The 22,089-nt window shown below is 37.5% G+C and overlaps 1 protein-coding gene across 11 annotated transcripts in view; it reads left to right on the top strand.

The window, feature by feature from the left end:
• The window catches only part of ADAM22 (ADAM metallopeptidase domain 22), a 238,401-nt gene that overhangs the window by 188,313 nt on the left and 27,999 nt on the right, over nt 1–22,089 (top strand). For 9 of the 11 annotated variants that reach the window (XM_019958884.2, XM_070787951.1, XM_070787949.1 and 6 more), the window contains exons 21-26: nt 657–762; nt 3,284–3,403; nt 8,279–8,447; nt 11,698–11,812; nt 14,893–14,983; nt 19,001–19,018. In XM_019958884.2, the coding sequence (XP_019814443.2) occupies nt 657–762; nt 3,284–3,403; nt 8,279–8,447; nt 11,698–11,812; nt 14,893–14,983; nt 19,001–19,018 (619 nt within the window). The remainder of the gene's footprint in view (nt 1–656; nt 763–3,283; nt 3,404–8,278; nt 8,448–11,697; nt 11,813–14,892; nt 14,984–19,000; nt 19,019–22,089) is intronic. The other 2 variants (XM_070787955.1, XM_070787958.1) reach the window with 1 other exon arrangement.

Genomic DNA, 22,089 nt, shown 5'->3' on the forward strand with positions numbered 1-22,089 from the left:
TAGTTTGCAAAAGTTGTTTTGATCTAAATCTTGGATAGCTCCATCAACTGACCTTGGCTTTAGCAAAAATAAAATCCTGACAAAAATTCTGACATGACTTAAAATGTTATTTGACAGTCAGAGATTTAACATGAATTCAGGTTTGCTTACAAGCAGAGTAACTTTTTAATAGCCGTTAAGAATTAATAAACAAGGTGGAAATACTGCTGTTTCTTGAGTCTTTAATTATCGTGGATCATTCTTTTAATAAAGTTGTCTTTATGATTCATAAAAGTTGCTGAGTGAAAAATTCATGCTTTATATCTGGCACTGAGATTAAAGCATTGAACATTTGTCAGTGAACCATTTGGTAGCATCTTTCCCCAGTTATTGGCTAAATTCTCAGGAGTGTTATTCTCAGAACTTACAGCCTGAATCATATCAAAGATCTAAACAGATTTGTTTTCAAGTTTTAAATGAGCAGTTGTGAGAAATGTATGCAAGTGATGGATAGTTTTGGTATGGGGAACTCTTGTGAAGCATGGATACAACCTTTGCAATTGGTAACATTGTAGTGAAAGAAGAGAGTTCTTCACAAGTGTTTTCCCCTTACTGCAAAGAGTTGAACAGCTCACGTGGCCTATCTCTCACTGACAGAAAACTCTATTCTGCTTCAGATGTGATGTCATCAGACAAATACTGCTATGAGAAACTGAATATAGAAGGCACCGAGAAGGGTAACTGTGGGAAAGACAAAGACACGTGGATACAGTGCAACAAACGGTGAGATGGAGAAACTGGCCGAGTTTATACCTCAGTTCCAGGCACTACTTCTGAGGCAACCAGGACTTCCCTGTTTTCTGCATGCCATAAAGCATTCTCTTTCCCTCATCTCTTCCCAGAGTTCCAACAGCACCTTTGCAGAGGGTTTCTGAATCTCAATATGTATTCTGACCTCTCTCCTAAGGCTCAAGCGATGCCTACGGCTGCCTTAGGTCTTTCTCACCTAGAAGACAGCTGTCAGCATCTCAAAGGCAACAAAAATTAAAGCCAACAGAATGATCTCAGTGCTGATAGATGGAATTATCTGACGCTGACTTTAATAGAGAACTCTTTTCCCCAGAGATCTTAATATCTCATTCTCCTGTTTAGAAGCCTCAGAGTGATCCTTGATGCTACCTTCTCTCTGACTCATTATCCAAATGACACATCATGTTTATTCTTCTCTTTCACTCCTCCACAATTTGTCTTTAATTCATCTCTTCATTTCTGTGCCTATTGCATTACCCCAATTAAGACCTATGTCAATTCTTCAACTAATACAGAAACCTCTTAGTTTTCTCTGCCAGCAGTGTCTAGCATGATCCCATCAAAATAATCTTTTACTGAACCTTTTGACCATGTCAGTTCTTTGTTCAAATTTCACTGGTTCCACATACTTAATTGATAGTAAGAATAACATCTATTCAGTGCACACTGTGTGTTAGGAACTGTATTACACTTTACATAAGTGATGTCATTTAATCTTAATGGCAGTTTGCCTTGTTTTATGTAGAAGGAAACTGAGACAGTTAAGTTGACTAAGGTCATGTAGCTAGGATATAATAGGAGCAGAATTAGAATTCAGCAGTCTGATTTTAGAATTCTCTTTTAACCACTTTGCTAAATGTCATACCATCTTGCTTAATACATGAAATGGAGCCTTAGGTCGGCACTGTACCTCTTCCATAATTTTCCCCAACCTACATATTTTGTTTTCTTCTTCTCTACTCTTTCAAAGTCTAGCAAACCTTGCCATTTCTAATATATTTTATTGTCCTACTTCCACACCGGAGAAGGTGATGGTACCCCACTCCAGTATTCTTGCCTGGAAAATCCCATGGACTGAGGGGCCTGGTGGGCTGCAGTCCATGGGGTCGCTAAGAGTCGGACACGACTGAGTGACTGCACTTTCACTTTTCACCTTCATGCACTGGAGAAGGAAATGGCAACCCACTCCAGTGTTCTTGCCTGGAGAATCCCAGGGACGGGGGAGTCTGGTGGGCTGCCGTCTATGGGGTCACACAGAGTCGGACACGACTGAAGCGACTTAGCAGCAGCAGTAGCAGCACTTCCACACGGGTATGTGTGCTATTCATACTTTAGGAAGTACCCTATATACGCCATAAAAAAATTTTACCTATCCCAAAATTACCCATCCCCATCCCCTTGGATAGCACTTACTCTGTAAATTATTTCTGGATTATTTTATTTATTATTATTTATTTCCCCACACTTCCCTCTTTTCCTGCATCCTTTGCATTACTTTTATGGTTCTTGTCACTAACTCTATGTTTTATAGATGTTTAATGTATGTAATTTCTCTTCTTACCCAGAGTATAATTTCCTTAAGAATAAAAATCATCTAATGTTTTTAATATTATACTAAAGTATTTAGTAAACTCCAATGAAAAATGTTGAGTGTCTTCTATGTTAAAAAGCATTTTTATTTATGATATATACAATAATGTGATGATATAACTTTTAACAATTATTTTTTAATACAATAATACATATTTTTCTATGTTGGTGATAGATGCAAGTCTTAATTTTTCTCTTTTTCTATATGATAAAGTCTAATATTTCCATATATAATTGCTGGCCTGCTAATAAGTCTTTGCAAGACATTTATTAGAATATGTTTATCATTATCTATCTTAATGATTAAAATGTTTTAAATATAGAGAATATGTAAGATAGTAGTTAACACAAATTAAAATATGTTACAAGTTAAATTAGAATTGTATGTGCTAACTGGGGGAGAAGTAGAATATATTGGAAAAGGAATCATGATCCTATGTGGTTGAGAAGCCACAAAGTATATAATCTGTTCTTTAATTCTGGTGCCATTGGTTGAAGAAAACACTGTATTCTAAAAGAATCCTCATTCAAAGTTCATTCATTCACTTATCAAATATTTTTTTAAATGTCTTAGTATATCCTGTGATGTGTAATGAGGAAAGAGATTCAGATATAAAAGAAGTCCATTTGATGGATAATTTTCTTTAGATAAATACTTAGCGGACAATAAAGGAAAATCTAGAACACAGTTGGGATTTTGATGCACCAAACGTTTCAGAGAAGACAGTTTTTAAAGCTGGGAGTAAACTAATCTGAGGTTATTTTGTTTTGCTTGTAATTTGAAGCAATAGTACAGTTGATGAAAAAACAAATGCTTAAGTAAGATAACATTATTGTTCTAACTGTATGGCTTTTGCTGTATCTTTGAGGGAAGAAGTAAATACTTGGTACTTTTCTGACACAGGGATGTGCTTTGTGGTTACCTTTTGTGTACGAACATTGGTAATATCCCAAGACTTGGAGAACTCGATGGTGAAATCACGTCTACTTTAGTTGTACAGCAGGGAAGAACATTAAACTGCAGGTAATGATCTAACCCTTCTATGAGAACATTAGCCATCTTATTTCCCAGGAATGAAGCTTAGGATTACTTCTATTTTCAGTTCATATGTATGTTAGTAAGGTGAAATGGATTCTAGTCCATAGGGATGATTAAGTAAATCCTGACAGAGAACAGATAGAAAGAAGGGAAGAATTAATTGAATGTGGACTATTGTATGGTAGCTAGAGTTATGTTTAATTGTCCAGTTAAATCTTGCACGGTTTAGTTTGCATTTCATTCTTATCAGTGGATTAAATACAGGCATCTTCCTTTGCTCCCTTATGAAATCCCACTAAAATGACACTAAATAGATATTTTTCTAGAATTTGTATGTCCATAAGGAAGCAGAAAAAGGGAGAGGAAACAGCAGCAACAAAATCCTAGAGCACGGAGAACAAATAGATGTGTGGCAGATGATTATCAAAACTAAAAATGCTGAAGTCCTCAGTCAGTAATGGGGAAAACCAAGAAACTGACTCAATATATACTGCCAGTCCCAAAAGGCTCAAAATGGGCAGCATCATCTACTTCTGGAAGAGGGAACAAAGGACTTGGGGATAGAGGAAGGAACTCACATGAAAAAGATAGGTGAACTCTGTTAGAGAAGCTGCTAGATCTACAGCTTACTTCCCTGACCCAGCTAAGCTGATGACTGCTCACCCTCCCATGAAAGATTTGAGCTTTACAGTCTGCAAAGAATAAAACAGAAGGTTTCCAAGCTTACTGTCAGCGGAAAAATCAGTTATCAGAAGTGTGTAGAAGTGATCTAGCCTCATTGATATTCAGTCAGAAAGTCCCAGAACTTCCAATCATCTGTCTGGTTCCCCAACTCAAATATAAACAGATGACCAGATTTGTGAAGAAAGACTTTAACCTAAAAAGAGAGAGAGAGAAATGACCAGAAAATGCAACAACTACCTATAAATATTTTAAGATACTTCTATCATGAAACAAGAATAGGGTAGAATTTTTAAAAATGAGGAATATTAAGAGAAAACAAAGGAAAGCTGTTAGAAATTAAAAAAAAAAAAAGATGGCAAACATTAAACTCAATAGTTGAAATTATCTCCCAGAAAGTAGAGTAAAAGAGACAAAGAAAGGGACATAGAGTAAAGCTCACCATGTTAGAATAGAAATAATAAAGAACAGAGAAAACAGCAGGGAGGAAATTAGCAATGGCTGGGGTCGCTAGGGGGCTTCCCTGGTGGCTCAGAGGTTGGACACTACTGGGCGACTTCACTTTCGCTTTTCACTTTCATGCATTGGAGAAGGAAATGGCACCCTACTCCAGTGTTCTTGCAAGGAGAATCCCAGGGACAGAGGAGCCTAGTGGGCTGCTGTCTCTGGGGTCGCACAGAGTCGGACACGACTGAAGCGACTTAGCAGCAGCAGCAGCAACTCCAAGAGCATTATCTAGAACCTTTGGACTTGAATTTCCATATTACCAGGCTCACCAGGTGCAAGGTGAAATTAGTGAAATTAGTAATACATCAAAACTTATCATTATGAAATTTCAGAACCTAAGGAAAAAGAATCCCAACTGTTTCCAGAGAGGAGAGGAAAAAAAAAAAAAAGGAATAGGCATTAGAATGGTTTCAAATCTATCAACAAGAGTGCTGGGATCTGAAAGACAATGGAGAAAATAATTTCCAAAGTAGAATTCCGTACTCAGGCAAACTATGAATCGAGTGTGAGGGTAGAAAATAAAGACACATTTAGATATGCAAGTTTTCCCCAAGTTTACTCCCCTAAGTCCTTTCTCAAAGCTGTTAGAAATTGTGCTCCACCAAAATAAAGAAGAAAACTAATAAAGAAACACAGTGAATTTAGGAAACAAGATATTCATTCTGGAGAGAGACAGGGCAATCCTCCAATGAATAGTATCCTGGAGAAAGCCAAGATAGCCAGCTCTGTACCATTTACAGGGGCCAACCAGATCAGATAGGAGCAGGGGAACTCCAAATTGAAACTCTAGGGGAGATTATTTCAGCAAGATGAACTGATGTTCAGACACATCTTAAGTGGAGATTTTGACAGCAGGGTTGGTGTAATTTTGAGTTAGTGACAGATAATTCAGTGATCAAATAAGAGACTTGATGGTGTGATCACTCACCTAGAGCCAGACATCCTGGAATGTGAAGTCAAGTGGGCCTTAGAAAGCATCACTACGAACAAAGCTAGTGGAGGTGATGGAATTCCAGTTGAGCTCTTTCAAATCCTGAAAGATGATGCTGTGAAAGTGCTGCACTCAATATGCCAGCAAATTTGGAAAACTCAGCAGTGGCCACAGGACTGGAAAAGGTCAGTTTTCATTCCAATCCCAAAGAAAGGCAATGCCAAAGAATGTTCAAACTACCACACAATTGCACACATCTCACACACTAGTAAAGTAATGCTCAAAATTCTCCAAGCCAGGCTTCAGCAATCCGTGAACTGTGAACTTCCAGATGTTCAAGCTGGTTTCAGAAAAGGCAGAGGAACCAGAGATCAAATTGCCAACATCCACTGGATCATGGAAAATGCAAGAGAGTTCCAGAAAAACATCTATTTCTGCTTTATTGACTATGCCAAAGCCTTTGACTGTGTGGATCAAAATAAACTGTGGAAAATTCTGAAAGAGGTGGGAATACCAGACCACCTGACCTGCCTCTTGAGAAACCTATATGCAGGTCAGGAAGCAACAGTTAGAACTGGACATGGAACAACAGACTGGTTCCAAAAAGGAAAAGGAGTACGTCAAGGCTGTATATTGTCACCCTGCTTATTTAACTTCTATGCAGAGTACATCATGAGAAATGCTGGACTGGAAGAAACACAAGCTGGAATCTAGATTGCCAGGAGAAATATCAATAACCTCAGATATGCAGATGACACCACCCTTATGGCAGAAAGTGAAGAAGAACTACAAAGCCTCTTGATGAAAGTGAAAGAGGAGAGTGAAAAAGTTGGCTTAAAGCTCAACATTCAGAAAACGAAGATCATGGCATCTGGTCCCATCACTTCATGGGAAATAGATGGGGAAACAGTGGAAACAGTGTCCGACTTTATTTTTGGGGGCTCCAAAATCACTGCAGATGGTGACTGCAGCCATGAAATTAAAAGACGCTTACTCCTTGGAAGGAAAGTTATGACCAAGATAGCACATTAAAAAGCAGAGACATTACTTTGCCAACAAAGGTCCGTCTAGTCCAGGCTATGGTTTTTTCAGTGGTCATGTATGGATGTGAGAGTTGGACTGTGAAGAAAGCTGAGCACTAAAGAATTGATGCTTTTGAACTGTGGTGTTGGAGAAGACTGTTGCGAGTCCCTTGGATTACAAGGAGATCCAACCAGTCCATCCTAAAGGAGACCAGTCCTGGATGTTCTTTGGAAGGACTGATGCTGAGGCTGAAACTCCAATACTTTGGCCATCTCATGTGAAGAATTGACTCATTGGAAAAGACCCTGATGCTGGGAGGGATTGGGGGCAGGAGGAGAGGGGGACGACAGAGGATGAGATGGCTGGATGGCATCACCGACTCAATGCATATGAGTTTGGGTGAACTCTGGGAGTTGGTGATGGACAGGGAGGCCTGGCGAGCTTCGATTCATGGGGTCGCAAAGACTCGGACATGACTGAGTGACTGAACTGAACCTAACTGAATCTGAGGGAAAATAAAAAGTTATACAAGTAAAAGAAAAGGTATAATTATGGTGTACATTTACTAAGTCCTAACAATGCATGATTTGTTGTTAATTTAACTAGTTATCAACAAAATGTATAATGGAAGGAAAGGGGAAAGAGATGAATTCTCAAATTCCATAAAAGGCAGTCAATTGATAATACTGAAAATAGGAAAATTAAAAATAGTGATACAAACTCATTATTTAAAAATATGTACATAAATAAAGAAAGAATCAGTTAAGAGTAGAAAGTGATTCCTCCAGGGAAGGATATAAGAGGAGTAGGGGCAATGGATCCCTTCACTGCATTGTAAAAACCAATTTGTCTGTTTAACTCATAAAACTATATGCATGCATAATTTTGATAAAAACAAATAAACAAGAATGGAAATTTTTGTAATAGCATTGACATGGTACTATATGAATAGATGATGAATATACATTTTCAGTCCCTATCCTGTTTATTTAATTGTTTTTATCCTGTTTCTTTCTTACTCCTGCCTAATGTATGGGTTGCTGTATTGAATAGTTGTTGCCATAGTTTAGCCATTCTCAAATATACAGTTGACCCTTGAGCAACACTGGTTTGAACTACAAGGGTCTATTTATGTGCATGTTGTTTTCAGTAAATACAGATTTTTTTTTTAATAAATATATGCTACAACACTACATAATCCCCCAGTGGTTGAATCTGTGGATGTGGAACTTGGATTTTCAACTGCATGGAGGGTGGTACCCCTACCCCCCATGTTGTTCAAAGGTCAACTGTAGTTTGTAAATAGAACAATCTTTTGGGGAAATGTAACCAAAACTAAAAAATTCTCATCATTGTTTGAAATGTATTTAAAATCTTGAAAGTACTTATTTATCAAATCAAATGTTATTAATAATGGCTTACTTGACTTGTACATGGCATAGTAGCCAAAGGAAAATGATAAAGCCATTTCAGGCCCTTGTTATAATAATTATGTTTAAATCCTAAGGAATATAAATATCTCTGCAAATAATTAGATCAAAAGATTCAATTGCTTTCTCCATTTGGAGATTGAAAATGTTTATGCTACTTTTAAAATTAGGTAATAAAGAGAAAATAGAGAAAGTGATATTGCCTACTTTAAAATTTTTAAATGTAGTCTCAAGATAAATGTAAATTAATGGAATCCTGCTTTCTTTTTGCTCTCAATTTATTTTTAGTGGTGGGCACGTTAAGCTTGATGAAGATGTTGACCTTGGTTATGTGGAAGACGGGACACCCTGTGGTCCCAAAATGATGTGTTTAGAACACAGGTGTCTTCCTGTGGCTTCCTTCAACTTTAGTACTTGCTTAAGCAATAAAGAAGGCACTGTTTGCTCAGGAAATGGAGTAAGTATTCACTGCCTCACCATAGGGGTCTATTCAGTTCTTTTATATCAGAGAAACAGATATGACCCTGAACTGCCTATTTCTGTAATAATGGAAAACATACCTGCCCATGTTTCTCCAGCTAGTGTATAAACAGTCATGTGGTCATAGTCATTTGTATATTTCTGTTGTGTAATCTTTGAAAGCTTGAGAATGAGAAAAAGTTTTATCTTCCTAACCAAATTCTTCCATTTTCCACTCTTATTAGGTTAAATTGATCTAATAGAATATAATCTGAGTTTTCTACAAGTGACTTAGGAGACAAATTTTAACAAACTGTAATGGGATGAAAAAGGGAGTACAAAGTAGGGGCAGTAGCCACAATACTTAACAGTTGGTATGGTCCAGGCACTGACCAACCCACTCCAGTGTTCTTGCCTGGAGAATCCCAGGGACGGGGGAGCCTGGTGGGCTGCCATCTCTGGGGTCGCACAGAGTCCGACACGACTCAAGCGACTTAGCAGCAGCACACACTGACCAATTAGAACAGACCATAAATAATTGCCTTGACCAAAACAGTGGGTACCAGCTGAGGATAACATCTAGAAATAGAAGCAGAATAATTAAGGAAATGAATCTCAGAGATGAATAGAAAGAATGGTGGTGCTGGTGGTGCTCAGTCATGTCTGATTCTTTGTGACCGTATGGGCTGTAGCCTGTCTCACTCCTCCGTCCATGGTATTTTCCAGGCAAGATTACTGGAGTGGTTTGCCATTTCCTTCTCCAGGGGATCTTCCTGACCCAGGGATTGAACTCAAGTCTTGCATCTCCAGCATTGGTAGGCAGATTCTTTACCACTATGCCACCTAGGAAGCCCAAATAGAAAAAATGGTGGTATTTAAAAGGCTAAAGTCTGTCTTTTTAATCATGTATCTGACAAGATATAGGTAAATTTATAGGTTAAATAAACATGCTCTATTAGCAAGTACAGTTTTGTCATTTTCAGTTAGGAATTCCTACACTGACGAAAATTTCTTGAATCTTCTTCTTTTAGCATGTGCCATGATTTTCTTTTTATCTTCTCTGGGTTCCTTCTGGTTATACTAACCAGTTGAGAATCCTTGTCCTGGAAGTGTAAGCCTTCAATCCCGGTCATTCTGTGTATATCCCTGAAGGATACACCAAGAATTTCCTAAGGAAGGCCTTAGTAATTGTTACTTTTTGCCTAAGAATAGGAATTCTTCTGGTACAGGAGAATAGAGGAGGTATATAGGAAGTAGTTTTGCTCCTTATTTCAAAGGAATCTGCTAAGTCTTCTTTCCTTTATAAGTTAGAGGATGTTAGGGAGAGATGCTTTTTGGGAGATGGGAGAAAAGCATAATGGAATAATTTCTTGATCATAATGCTAATGAATACTGTATCTTATTCATCTAGAAGTCCTGAGTATGTAACACAGAGTTGTGTTAATTAACTGTTTAAGGAATGAGTAATGCATGATGAGTGATGGGGCTTCCCAGATGGCACTAGTTGTAAGGAACCCACCTGCCCGTGCAGGAGACCTAAGAGATGCAGGTTCAATCCGTGGTACAAGAAGATCCCCTGCAGGAGGGCATTGTAACCCACTCCAGTATTCTCTCCTGGAGAATCCCCATGGACAGAGGAGCCTGGCAGGCTCCGGTCCATAGGGTCACAAAAGGTTGGACACATGAAGCGACTTAGCACACATGCACACACAAAAAAGTAATAGACACAAGTGAATCAGGTGGCAAATAGCATCAAATCATTAATATGCATAATACAGAAAGGTTATATCCTATGTGTTTTTAACTTATAGTGACTCAACTTTGTATATGTGACAAAAATTAAAATGTGAAATACAGTAAATATTCTCTTTATACTCTACATCATGTAGGTTAAGAGTGTGGGCTTGGAACCAGACAGTTTGAGTGTGAAATCCAGCTCTCCTCTTTACTAACTGGGTGAGATTGGGCAAATTAGTTAGCTTCTCTGTGTTTCACTCTATTCTTATAAAGTGGGAATAATAATATTGCCTAGGATGCAGGATTGTTGTGAAGAATCAGGGAATTAACACCTGTATCTGATACATAATACTTAGATCAATCCCTGTGACACAGTGAATATTCAATAATGTCAGCTGTGATTGTGTTTATTATGATCATTGTACAGTGAACAGTGTTTCACTATTCTTGTCAGTGTATCACTGGTGCTGCTGCATGATGTGGAAACACACTTGGAGAAACCAGTTGACCTGATTATTGACCTAATCTGTTGAAAACACAGTTGGGGTCTCAAACTCAGGCCTTTTTTTTTTTTCCTTCCTGCATATTTGTTAATCTGCAGAAAGTTGCTAATCTGAATTAATTTGAAATCTGCAATTTGTTGATCATATCTATCGTACAGTTAAATCTGCATGTATGTTGTCTTCTGGCAAATTCAAGCAGACAAAAATGAGAAACCCATCCCATCAAACCTGAGTTCTGAAGAACTTCTCTGATCCTAACCCTAACTGAATTCTCTCCTACTCATTCCTTTCAAAGTTGCTTTGAATAATAAGATTTTAGAACAGAAACATAGGTTCTGTTTCCTGAATATATAAGTGAAGATTATTGTCTGATAATTTTAAAAAATGTGGTGCCAGTTTATGTGAATTTTTCCCCTAGGCTTTGTTTGAGGGACTTCTCAGTTTCCATGACCCCTGAGATAGCTAAGCCCTGGAGCTTGGGGTGAGGTGCCCAGGTTATGGTTTTGTGAAGCTTTCTTCTCAGACCGCTGCAAAGCCTCAGGCCTCACCTCTTCTTTGTCAGATTTCCCTTTATCTTATCTGCTTCCTAAAAGATGAATAAAATTTTGGTATAAAGACCCTTTCTTTAGAAGAAGAAAACTTTGTATTGGATAATTGGAAAATGATTGTAATTCTGCTTAGGTTTTTAAAATCTCCCTCATAAAACTTGGGTTAACAAAATTCAAATTGATCATCGATTTTTGTGTAAGGAATGTAAATTCTCTCTTAAACTTTGTTGTTTTCTCTGGGTCAACTGTTGCTCTCTAGAAAATATTTTTTGAGCAAGATAATTAGTAAGTGATTAGAAATAGGAAGAAAATACCAATAAATGTCCAATCCCATCTAATTCTAGGCATACAATTATTAGAAATTAATACAATTAATTTTTATTTTTAAAAATTAATGTTTATTTTGCATGCCTCTGTACCTAAGAGTTAGTGTTGATTTTAGATTGATTTTGGGTTTCAGGTTTGCAGTAATGAGCTGAAGTGTGTGTGTAACAGACACTGGGTAGGTGAAGACTGCAGCACTTACTTCCCTTACAATGATGATGCAAAAGCTGGCATTACGCTGTCTGGCAATGGTAGGTACTTACTTTGGTCCCATTATGTTGTCTTTATGCACAAGGAAGAGAAAACTGCCCTTCCTAAGCTTCGTTTGGATTATTTTTATATAATTCAAATATAAGTTAAATCCACATAATAATGAATTACAATGTACAACTGGGGCCCTCATTATGAAACCAATTATTTCCATTATCTCGTAATATGAAATATTGAATATAACTTAGTCTATTGATTTAGCCATATCTTGTTCTATATCAGGCTGATATTTTCCAAGTATTATACTTATTTGGAGCTGACAACAAATCCTAGCATCTTTTTTAAAAAATATGATTTAGTTTTTATTTATTGGCTATGATGGGTCTTTGTTGCTGTGCATGGGCTTTCTCTACTTGTGGTGAGGGGGGGTCACTCTCCAGTTGCAGAGTGTGGGCTTCTCGTGGTGGTGGCTTCTCTTGTTGCAGAGCCCAAGGTCTAGAACATAGACTCAATAGTTGTTGTGGACAGGCTTAGTTGCTCCCTGGCTTATAGAATCTTCCTGGACCAGGGATTAAACCTGTGTCTCCTGCATTGACAGGCAGATTCATTACCACTGGGCCACCAGGGAAGCCCTAGTATTTCTTTTAAATGAATAAAGTAATCAAAATTGTTAAGTGTATGATTTTATATTTTATACTTCTTATATACTGGGACTAAGTAAATGAGGAAAAATTTGAATTGATTTTAAAAATATTTTGTTAGCTTTAATATTCTCTCTTAAAGAACCACATCTATATTAAACTCCAGTTTCTGTAGCCTCTACTGTAGGTAATTCTAGAAGTAGTAACCTTGGCCAAGGTGCCTGGAAGGGGTTTGACATGGATAAGAAGCAGCAGGTGTAGTTCTAAAAGCAAGAGTTGCCCAAATGGAGAAGTAGAAATTAAATGCAGATAGTGGAAAGAAGACATACCTTGAAGATGAATGTCCCTTTTAAAACTATTTTTATCATTTCATTATTGAGTATTCTTCTGCATAAAATAATGTTCAAGTCCTGAAGTCCATTCAGCTCCAAAGAATGAGAAAATTATTATTTTTATTCTAATCATCCATACAGGTTAAATGTATTAGTCAATGTGACTTTCATAATAAAACTCACAGAGTGATTAGGATTTTGGCATCTTCAGTCTTAGCAATGGTTGTGGGGCTGGTTCCTGCACTTAATGTAGAAAGAAGCCTCTTCAGGTCTGTGGATTTAACTGGCTTGTCAAAAGTCATACTATTACTTAGAAGTAACCAGAACTAGCATTTGAGTTGATTGTTGTTCAGACGCTCAGTCGTGTCTGACTCTATGACCCATAGACTGCAGCACACCAGGCTTCCCTGTCCTTCATTATCTCCCAGAGTTTGCTCAAACTCATGTCCATTGAGTCAGTGATGCCATCCAACCATCTCATTCTCTGTCCCCCCTTTCTCCTCCTGCCCTCCTTCCCAGCATCAGGGTCTATTGATCCCTGTTAATTTTCTGGAGCTCTCCCCATGGCTCAGTGGGTAAAGAATCCGCCTGCAATGCAGAAGACACAGGAGATGCTGGTTCAGTCCCTGAGTTGGGAAGATCCCCTGAGGGAGGAAATGGCAACCCCAGCATTCTTACCTGAAAAATCCCCTGGACAGAGGAGCCTGGCAAGCTAGTTAAAAGAATTGGAAAGAGTCAGACATGACTGAGTGACTAAGCACTCACGCATGTTAAATCTCTGGAAAGAAAAGAAGGGGAGATGGGCTAGGTCTTACAGTGGGAAAATCCCAATGCCCCAGGAGTCCTCTGGTATCTGCACCCTCTATCCCACAGATGACTGGGGCAGGGTGGAGTCGGCTAGTCTCCTGGATGTCTGAGCCCTGCTGTCCCATGTGACTCCTGAGGGCTCCCAGATAGAGAGGCTGCCACTCCATCATGGGGAATTGGAATCTGTTCCAGTCATCCATGATTACTGTCTTTGATTCCTCAGGAGTGCAGCAGACAGAGAGCTAACTAAGCTGCCCTGGGTGAGAACCCCGCAATTTAACATGGAATATAAGTCTTTATCAACCAAACAGGTCTTCTGAGCCAGAAGCCAGGCAGGCCTCCAGCCTGCGTTTTCTGCTCTCGGGCTTTTACTTGGGCTTGTTGTCCAGTCCTTTGACTCACTGGACCCCTTTCACTGCTGTGATCCCTTAAGAATTGCATCGCAGACTGTCTGACTGTTATTGCTGCCGGACACAACAGCACCATCACCCGGTCCTTATCTCCAGCCCTGCCCTGGCCCCCTGCCAGTCTGGTGCATCCTCGCTCTCACAGGTCATCAGCACCAGTCTCCAGCTCACCTGACTCTGTATTTTCCATTGTTTTTCCCAGATACCATAGTCATTATTGGCAAGACTGGGAACTACAGTCTTTTATAATGTATACCACCTGACCATCTGTAGCCATGTCTCCTCCCTTTAGAAGCTTATATTTACACAGACAAAATATCACACAAAATAAGGACCTTACACTGGTTGTGAAAATGGAGTGATAAGAACAATAACATTTCTAGAATTTCTAGGGAAAAGGTTGGAGTCCAAAATATGATTTCTAAGTATTCCTCCCCAGGGGTATTGTGCTTTATAGTGATACTCCTTTCTTCTCCTTATTTTATTCTTTATGTTAGTTCAATGACCTCATTATATATTCCAGAAAAATACATGGAAAAAAAACATTCAAAATGCACTTGGACAAGAATTAAAAGGGAACATACGCAAATAATTATTTTTCAAAAACCAATTGATCAAATTGCTAAGTTATGGTTGATTTCTCTTCCCTTAAAAATGCCTGCTTTTAATTTCAAGATATATAGGAATATCAAATCATTGTCATATGCCTGAAACTGATAGAGTGTTTTGTCACAATTATATCTGAATACATAAATAAAATTTGGGAAAAAGCTTCTCTAAAATTAAAACTGTATAAAGGAAAAAATGCTCATTTTTTAAAACAAATGTTATTAGTGTGATGATCATTAATCTGGAGAATAAAGTTCCTGAAAGAATTTTATATCAAAATTTCAGCTGTATTCACTGATCTTCATTGTTTTTTTTCTCCCCCCAGGTGTTGCTGGTACCAATATTATAATAGGCATAATTGCTGGCACCATTTTAGTGCTGGCCCTCATATTAGGAATTACTGCATGGGGCTATAAGTAAGTGAAATGGCTCAGTATATTACTGTCAAACTGTACTTTAAAATATTTATCTAAATGATTCTAAAAATTTTTGTATCATTGGATAAATAAACCTGCAGTGAAAATCAGTCTGGTTCAGTATTCAATCCATGATGATCCTTGGCATGATTAGAGGTAACAGTAATTTATCATTTTTTAGATTTTGAGATTAACTCCCATCTATTCTAAAAATATTGAATATTATTTTAAAACCATTACATGAAACAAAATCAATCTAAATCGTGTCTCATACAAAGGCTGTGTTGGTTGGCTGTTTAGTGATGCAGATTCTCTTGACTTAAACCCATTCCTCCACATCTAGGCAGGATAGTGTATGAGACAGCATAGCGTTTAGTAACAAGGGTGATATCAACAAGATCAAGAGCAGGATCAGCTCCTTAGTGCTTCCTGCTATGAGCAGGGATCCTGCCAAGAGCCAAACCTCTCCCCAACCAATGTGAAGAAGACATTGTTATTTGTTAAATAAGTGAGTGTTTTGTGGGAAGGAAAAACTCTTCAGAGATGTAATGTGTTAAAATTAAAATTCAACTATAAGTTACAACTTTTAGAAACCTAATTCTTAAGCTTCAAAGTTCAGCTTACAATTCTTTGTTTCTATGTGCAAGATTTAAAAAGTTACACATTATATAACTTTTGAATATTGGATCCCCTTAGCATTTAGCTGGAGAAGGCAATGGCAACCCACTCCAGTACTCTTGCCTGGAAAAGCCCATGGGCAGAGGAGCCTGGTAGGCTGCAGTCCATGGGGTCGCTAAGAGTCGGACACGACTGAGCGACTTCACTTTTACTTTTCACTTTCATACATTGGAGAAGGAAATGGCAACCCACTCCAGTACTCTTGCCTGGAGAATCCCAGGGACGGGGGTGCCTGGTGGGCTGCCATCTATGGGGTCACACAGAGTCGGACACGACTGAAGCAACTTAGCAGCAGCAGCAGCATTTAGCTAAGTAAATGACTTCACAGATTCCAGACTTTTTGTATACTTAATGTGCTCATTTCCCTTGTTAAGTACTTCAACTTATGATGTGAAAAGTTTCCTTAGTATTCAAATAACTTATGTTTAATAAAATGAAACTTAAATGAACCAAATTTTTTTGATTAGGCATTGACTAGCATAGTGTATACCCACTCCAGTGTTCTTGCCTGGAGAATACCAGGGATGGGGAAGCCTGGTGGGCTGCCATCTATGGGGTCGCACAGAGTCGGACACGACTGAAGCAACTTAGCAGCAGCAGCAGCAGCATAGTGTATATAATCATTTGTTATTACTGTTATCACTGCCTGACATGGTTTTGAAAGTGAAAAGTGAAAGTGAAGTCGCTCAGTCGTGTCCGACTCTTTGCGACCCTGTGGACTGTAGCCTTCCAGGCTTCTCCGTCCATGGGATTCTCCAGGCAAGAATACTGGAGTGGGTTACTACTTCCTTCTCCAGGGGATCTTCCTGACCCAGGGATCAAACCTAGGTCTCCCGCATTGGAGGCAGACACTTCAACCTCTGAGCCACCAGGGAAGCCATGGTTTTAACCCAACTGAATTAAAAGACACCTCTTTAAACTAGTATATGGGTCTTGCTGGCTGTGAGGTCAAAACACTGAAGTTATTTTGGCTGAAAAGAGAGTAATTAGTTGACTGCCAGGATAAACTTTCTATGTTGTAAGTACAAAAATGCAGAAAGACATTTGTGCAAGGCTGTGTTAACAAATAGCACAGACAGCAGGGTAAAGTTTAGCATAATATAGTTAACATGGCCTAGCATAGTGTATGGAGAAGGCAATGGCACCCCACTCCAGTACTCTTGCCTGGAAAATCCCATGGACGGAGGAGCCTGGTAGGCTGCAGTCCATGGGGTCGCTAAGAGTCGGACACGACTGAATGGCTTCACTTTCACTTTTCACTTTCATGCATTGGAGAAGGAAATGGCAGCCCACTCCAGTGTTCTTGCCTGGAGAATCCCAGGGACGGGGGAGCCTGGTGGGCTGCTGTCTATGGGGTCGCACAGAGTTGGACACGACTGAAGCGACTTAGCAGCAGCAGCAGCAGCAGCAGCATAGTGTAGCAAATGCCTCTTTAATGTGCAGGTTGTTTGGCACTTTGCATGCTTGTATTTGTACCAGCTGATTTCAGCATAATTTGGAGTATAAAATTGTATGTCTGAAAGAAAGGCTTTTCTGCACATATATTGTTTGAGCTCTCTAATACCTTAGCTGAGTTAGCCCTATCTCAGCATCACACTATTTCCTTGACTTCCCTTGTGCAAGGCTCATGTAGTAGTTGCCATCACACCATTGCTATTGTGAAGTAGCTCAGTGATTTCGTTTGGTCATGCGGGAGGGAAAGCAAAATTGTTAGTTCTGTTAGTTTTCTGCACCTATTGATGTAAACTGATATTTCACGTTTAAAATCTTGGGAAAAATTACCCTTTCAAAAATATGAAACCTGAACATCTAATCCTACTGCTAATGAAATTATCTGTGTCTGTTTGTTTTAATGATTAGAATGAAAAATATTTCTTTCTGTATATCATTTCTTATTTTTATGAAATTTAAGTGATTTCACTTTTTTGTTTCTGAATGTATGTACTTTGCAGAATCTAGTTCCTACTACAGTATTCTCTTCATAAATAATTTGAACCCGAATGATGAAAGTTTTAATGTTACTACATTTATTCAGAATTTGTATAAAAATAGAATAAGGATGTAGAAATTTTAATACAGTAATTAAATTCATGAATATTCTATTTAAAATGCCAAGCGAATTTAGGACTTGAGAACTCATTTTCTCATTAATCCTTCCAATTAAACTTTCTACCCCTTCTCCACGTCTTGGGGTAATAGAAGGAATAGGAAATGAGGAATACTCATTTGTAACTGGTGGATCGCTCAGGGAATCAGATTGAGGGGATAAAAAGTAAAACATGTTGAATTGAAATATTTTGGCTTATTTTTCTCCCGTATATGATAGTTTCAGGAATGAAAAATATTAAATATCAAATTGGCACTTTTACTCTCATGAGCTCATTATTAAGCAAGATGCCCAGAGAATTCATGGAATAGATTGACAGGTAAAAGTGCTACAAAATCTATACAGCAACCTTAGCCTTGATCTTGGAAGGAGGAGCCTACCTGATAGTTGCTTGACCTTCCAACAAGTCTTCAAAATACTGACAGCTAGTTAGATCAGGATAGAAATTTTGAAGTTAGCTTGTTTTATTTAAAAATTAAAAATCATTGGCACCTCCTTACCACACTCTCTAGAACACATTTTGTTTTCAGAATGATTTATTCTGAAACTCATGCAATTTTATTTTAGGAGACTTTAAACAAAGTATTACCACTGTTGCTTTCAGTGAAACTTCACAGTGATGTGATGACATGGGAGGTCCATAACAGCTGTGAATTCTCATTCTATCATACACAGAATGTTCTGATGGGCATTTATGTCTTCATATTTGAAATTCTTAGGATGAGCTCTAGTTTGTGGCATATATTCCAAAAAGAATGAATTATAATTTTTATTTGCATGAAAACACATTATATATATATATATATATAACTTGACTAGTTTCCTTATTTAAATCAATGTGCATGTCTGAAAACCTATATTTGAAATAAGGTTGACTTCAGGACATTACTAAATGTTTAATATGATAACAGTTGACATTGAGAAAACAATTACTTTTTAATAACTGAAGCTTTCTGCTTTTAAACAATGGTTACTTGAAAGTGTTGTCACTAACCCTTTGGTGTCATTTCTTCAAAAGATGAAGTAAAATTTGTGTATGTGAGTGTGTGTGTGTGTGTGTGTGTGAGGCAGAGGTGGGGGAAGACTGTGTTTTTGATCTTCATTTTAATTCTGCAATTAGAAATTCTAGTGGAGATCTTTCATCAAATGCTTTTATGTTTAGTGATTTCTCTTAATGTATTTTTTTAGGTAACTAATTCTTTCTCTCTCTCTCTCTTCTTGTCCATAAAAAGAAACTATCGAGAGCAGAGGTATGTGATGAGAATAATCTGAACATAAAACTGAAAACCAAAAGGTTTAAATCTTGTTATCATCTTTGGAATCCATACATACCGTTATAAATTAAGTTTACTTTTGTTTTTATGTTGTAGTGGTCATGAACTAATCTTGATTTTTCATGGCCTTGAAGTGATCATTTTAGTACTGTTGCCGTGGAATGTGTTAGTTTAAAATGGATCTATCATTATTTAGTTTAATGGTTTTGTCATCCAACAAACCTATAATTAGTCATTCTTATTTGTGTTACTTTTATAGTGATATATATTTAGAAGTTGATTTTTTCCTACCTAAAACAAAATTACTTTACATTAAGGTGTCACCTTTGTTTACATTAGTTGATTGGCTTTTCTTCACATTTATAACACTTTTCTTGCCCAATGATTTCTAAAGGAATTTATTTTTAGTGATTGTTGTTATTTTGCTAACTTTCATTAATAAATGATAAAATTTATATAGGCACAGTATTGTGATCAGGAGAGCATCTTGGCATTTGAGGAATCGGTTTTATCTCTGCATAAGAAATTTTTTTTTTTACAGATTAGATAATTGTACAGGTTTTGAAAGAAATAATTTGCATAGTAATAATCTCTGATTGCCTACTACACTATTTTTTTTTTCAATAAAAAGCCCATAAAGTCAGGCACTCTGTTCATATAACCTTAAAATCTATGTTTAGCCAGCAGTGTCTAAAGAGATACAAAGCATTCATGTAATTAGGTAAAACTTGCCTATTTTTTCTAAATCTAAATTAGCCCATGTTGAGGTACACTCCTCACTTTCACATTTAAAAACTTACAATTGCTATTAACTATTGATACCAAAAAATTAAAATATACTGGAAATTGACCATCTAAGACCACATCATATAGTCCTAGTTTTGTACTCAAGATGCCTATGCAGGCTCCTAACTTTTCCCACAATTGTAGGAAATGTCTGAGGCAGATTAGAAATAAGATGTAATAAATGTGACACTTTATCAGACCCTAGCCACAGCTTTCATTTTTTTTTCACAAACTAGAATTTTAAACTTTGTTCTCTTTCCTTCTATGTTATAATTTAAAATCTGTATAAGGTTTTAGCCATAAGTGGTACCCACAGGGTACCCATTGAGATCCTGGCCCAGTTAGCCATAAATATTAGAAAATAATGACCTTGCTCTGGAGTCACTGACTTCTATCATTAATGGAGAAAGTAAAACTGAAACAAAATTATTTAAATAAAGGAAATAGATTTCTTTGTGACATGTTTTAAACTCTGTGTCCAAAAAACACTGAAGAAGAGCCGAAGCTACTTATGCTTTCTGTTGGGTAGATGTTGATAAGTTATACCAGAAATGTAAATTTGGTGGCTTTCTTCAGTGAAAAATAAAATTATACTACAAAGATCAAAAACTGGTGATTTAGCTCCATTTCTGTAAGAATTAACTCTGCAGTGTAATTTAATATTGCTGACTATTTGAAAAAGAAAGCACAGTGTCATAAATACATAATGTAAGCAAAATTGTTATGGTGCTCTAAGACGTGTTCTCACCAGGGGTATTCTCCAGAATAAAGGAATTGCCCACATTACAAAAACAAATGGCAAATATGTAAACCTGAGCACCAATTTCTTATTCTAACTCAATATATGCATAGGTACAGCTAAGAAAATTTTTGTTAGAAATCTCTTTTTTGTGCCTGATGTAATTTCATGCCTCCTGGTAATCCTGGGAGTATTACCAGTATATGATGAATACTGAGTCACCATTTCATCAATCTGGACACTCTTTGAAGTCTAGTTTATATTTTGAGAGTTGTCACTTTTCAGCAGGTACTATTTTTTTATATATTTCAGCACAAATTTTATTTATTTTTGCCCTTATGATTGTCTGAAACTTATGACTCTTAGGGTTATATGAAAAGTGAAAGTGAAGTCGCTCAGTTATGTCCGACTCTTTGCAACCCCATGGACTGTAGACTACCAGGCTCCTCTGTCCATGGGATTTTCCAGGTATTATATAGGGTTATATAATAATTGTTAAAATGGAGAAGCTGCAAGGAATGAACTTTAGCAGGAAGTTGTGAGTATATAAATATCTTCTGAAGGACAGTCTTTTATTAGAATGTATCTTAGTGGTTATAGAGAAGGTGATAAGGCCAATGGACCAAAGCCTACATTAGGAAATTTACAATCATTTGAAAATATCTGAAGATATTCCAATAAAGACGTGCCCAATTCCAAAGGATGCCAGGGAATAGAAATAAAAAATTTGAGTTGCTTTTAAATTAAGTTTTGCTCTGAAGTTCCATGGTGGGAGGACCAATCTAGAATAAATCAGAAATCTACCTGCTAGTATGTGATCTTGGGAAATCACTTAAACTTTCCCCAATCCCGAATGCAGACAAAGTTCTTTGTAATCTGTGAAGCTTTCTAGTAAGGAAAGTTACTGATATGTGGTCTCCGAAGACTTTGTGTTTCTCTAATCCTCAGATGAAAGAGATAAGTAGGTATGGTTGTCCTTAAAGAGAAAGGCAGCATTCCTGACATGAGTGAGGCCCACGCATCCTGGTGTGAAAGCATTGGTGAACATACAGCTTTGTTTTGACACTAAATACATATTAAGTATGTAGCCAGTTATGAGATTCTTTAATTAAGGATACAATGGCTCAGAAATGCCAAACTCAGCATAACTTTCAAATGACTGGAAATGTCAGGCAAGTAATTTTGTGAAGAAACCTGATAACCTGGTAAATTTTCCCACCAGAGAATGTGTCCCCCTGGTTTTCTTTATATTGATGGAATGTGTGATAGGTTTAATTTCACATCTGGCAAAAAGATTAGAAGCAAGCCCTTTTTTTCTTTTTCTTTTTGTTTATAAGCTGCCTAATAAAAGATAGAAGCCCATTCTGGGAGACAGAACTTCATACATGAATTATATCACTTTAGGCCTGCCAGGGTTGGCAACTTCCCTGGCGGTCCAGGGCAGGGGCCGAGGTTAGATCCCTGGCTGGGGAACTAGGATTCCAAATGCTGTCAATATGGCAAAAATAAATAAATAAGTAAA

Source organism: Bos indicus, chromosome 4 (genome assembly GCF_029378745.1).
Source record: "Bos indicus isolate NIAB-ARS_2022 breed Sahiwal x Tharparkar chromosome 4, NIAB-ARS_B.indTharparkar_mat_pri_1.0, whole genome shotgun sequence".
In the NCBI taxonomy this organism is placed as follows: Eukaryota; Metazoa; Chordata; class Mammalia; order Artiodactyla; family Bovidae; genus Bos; species Bos indicus.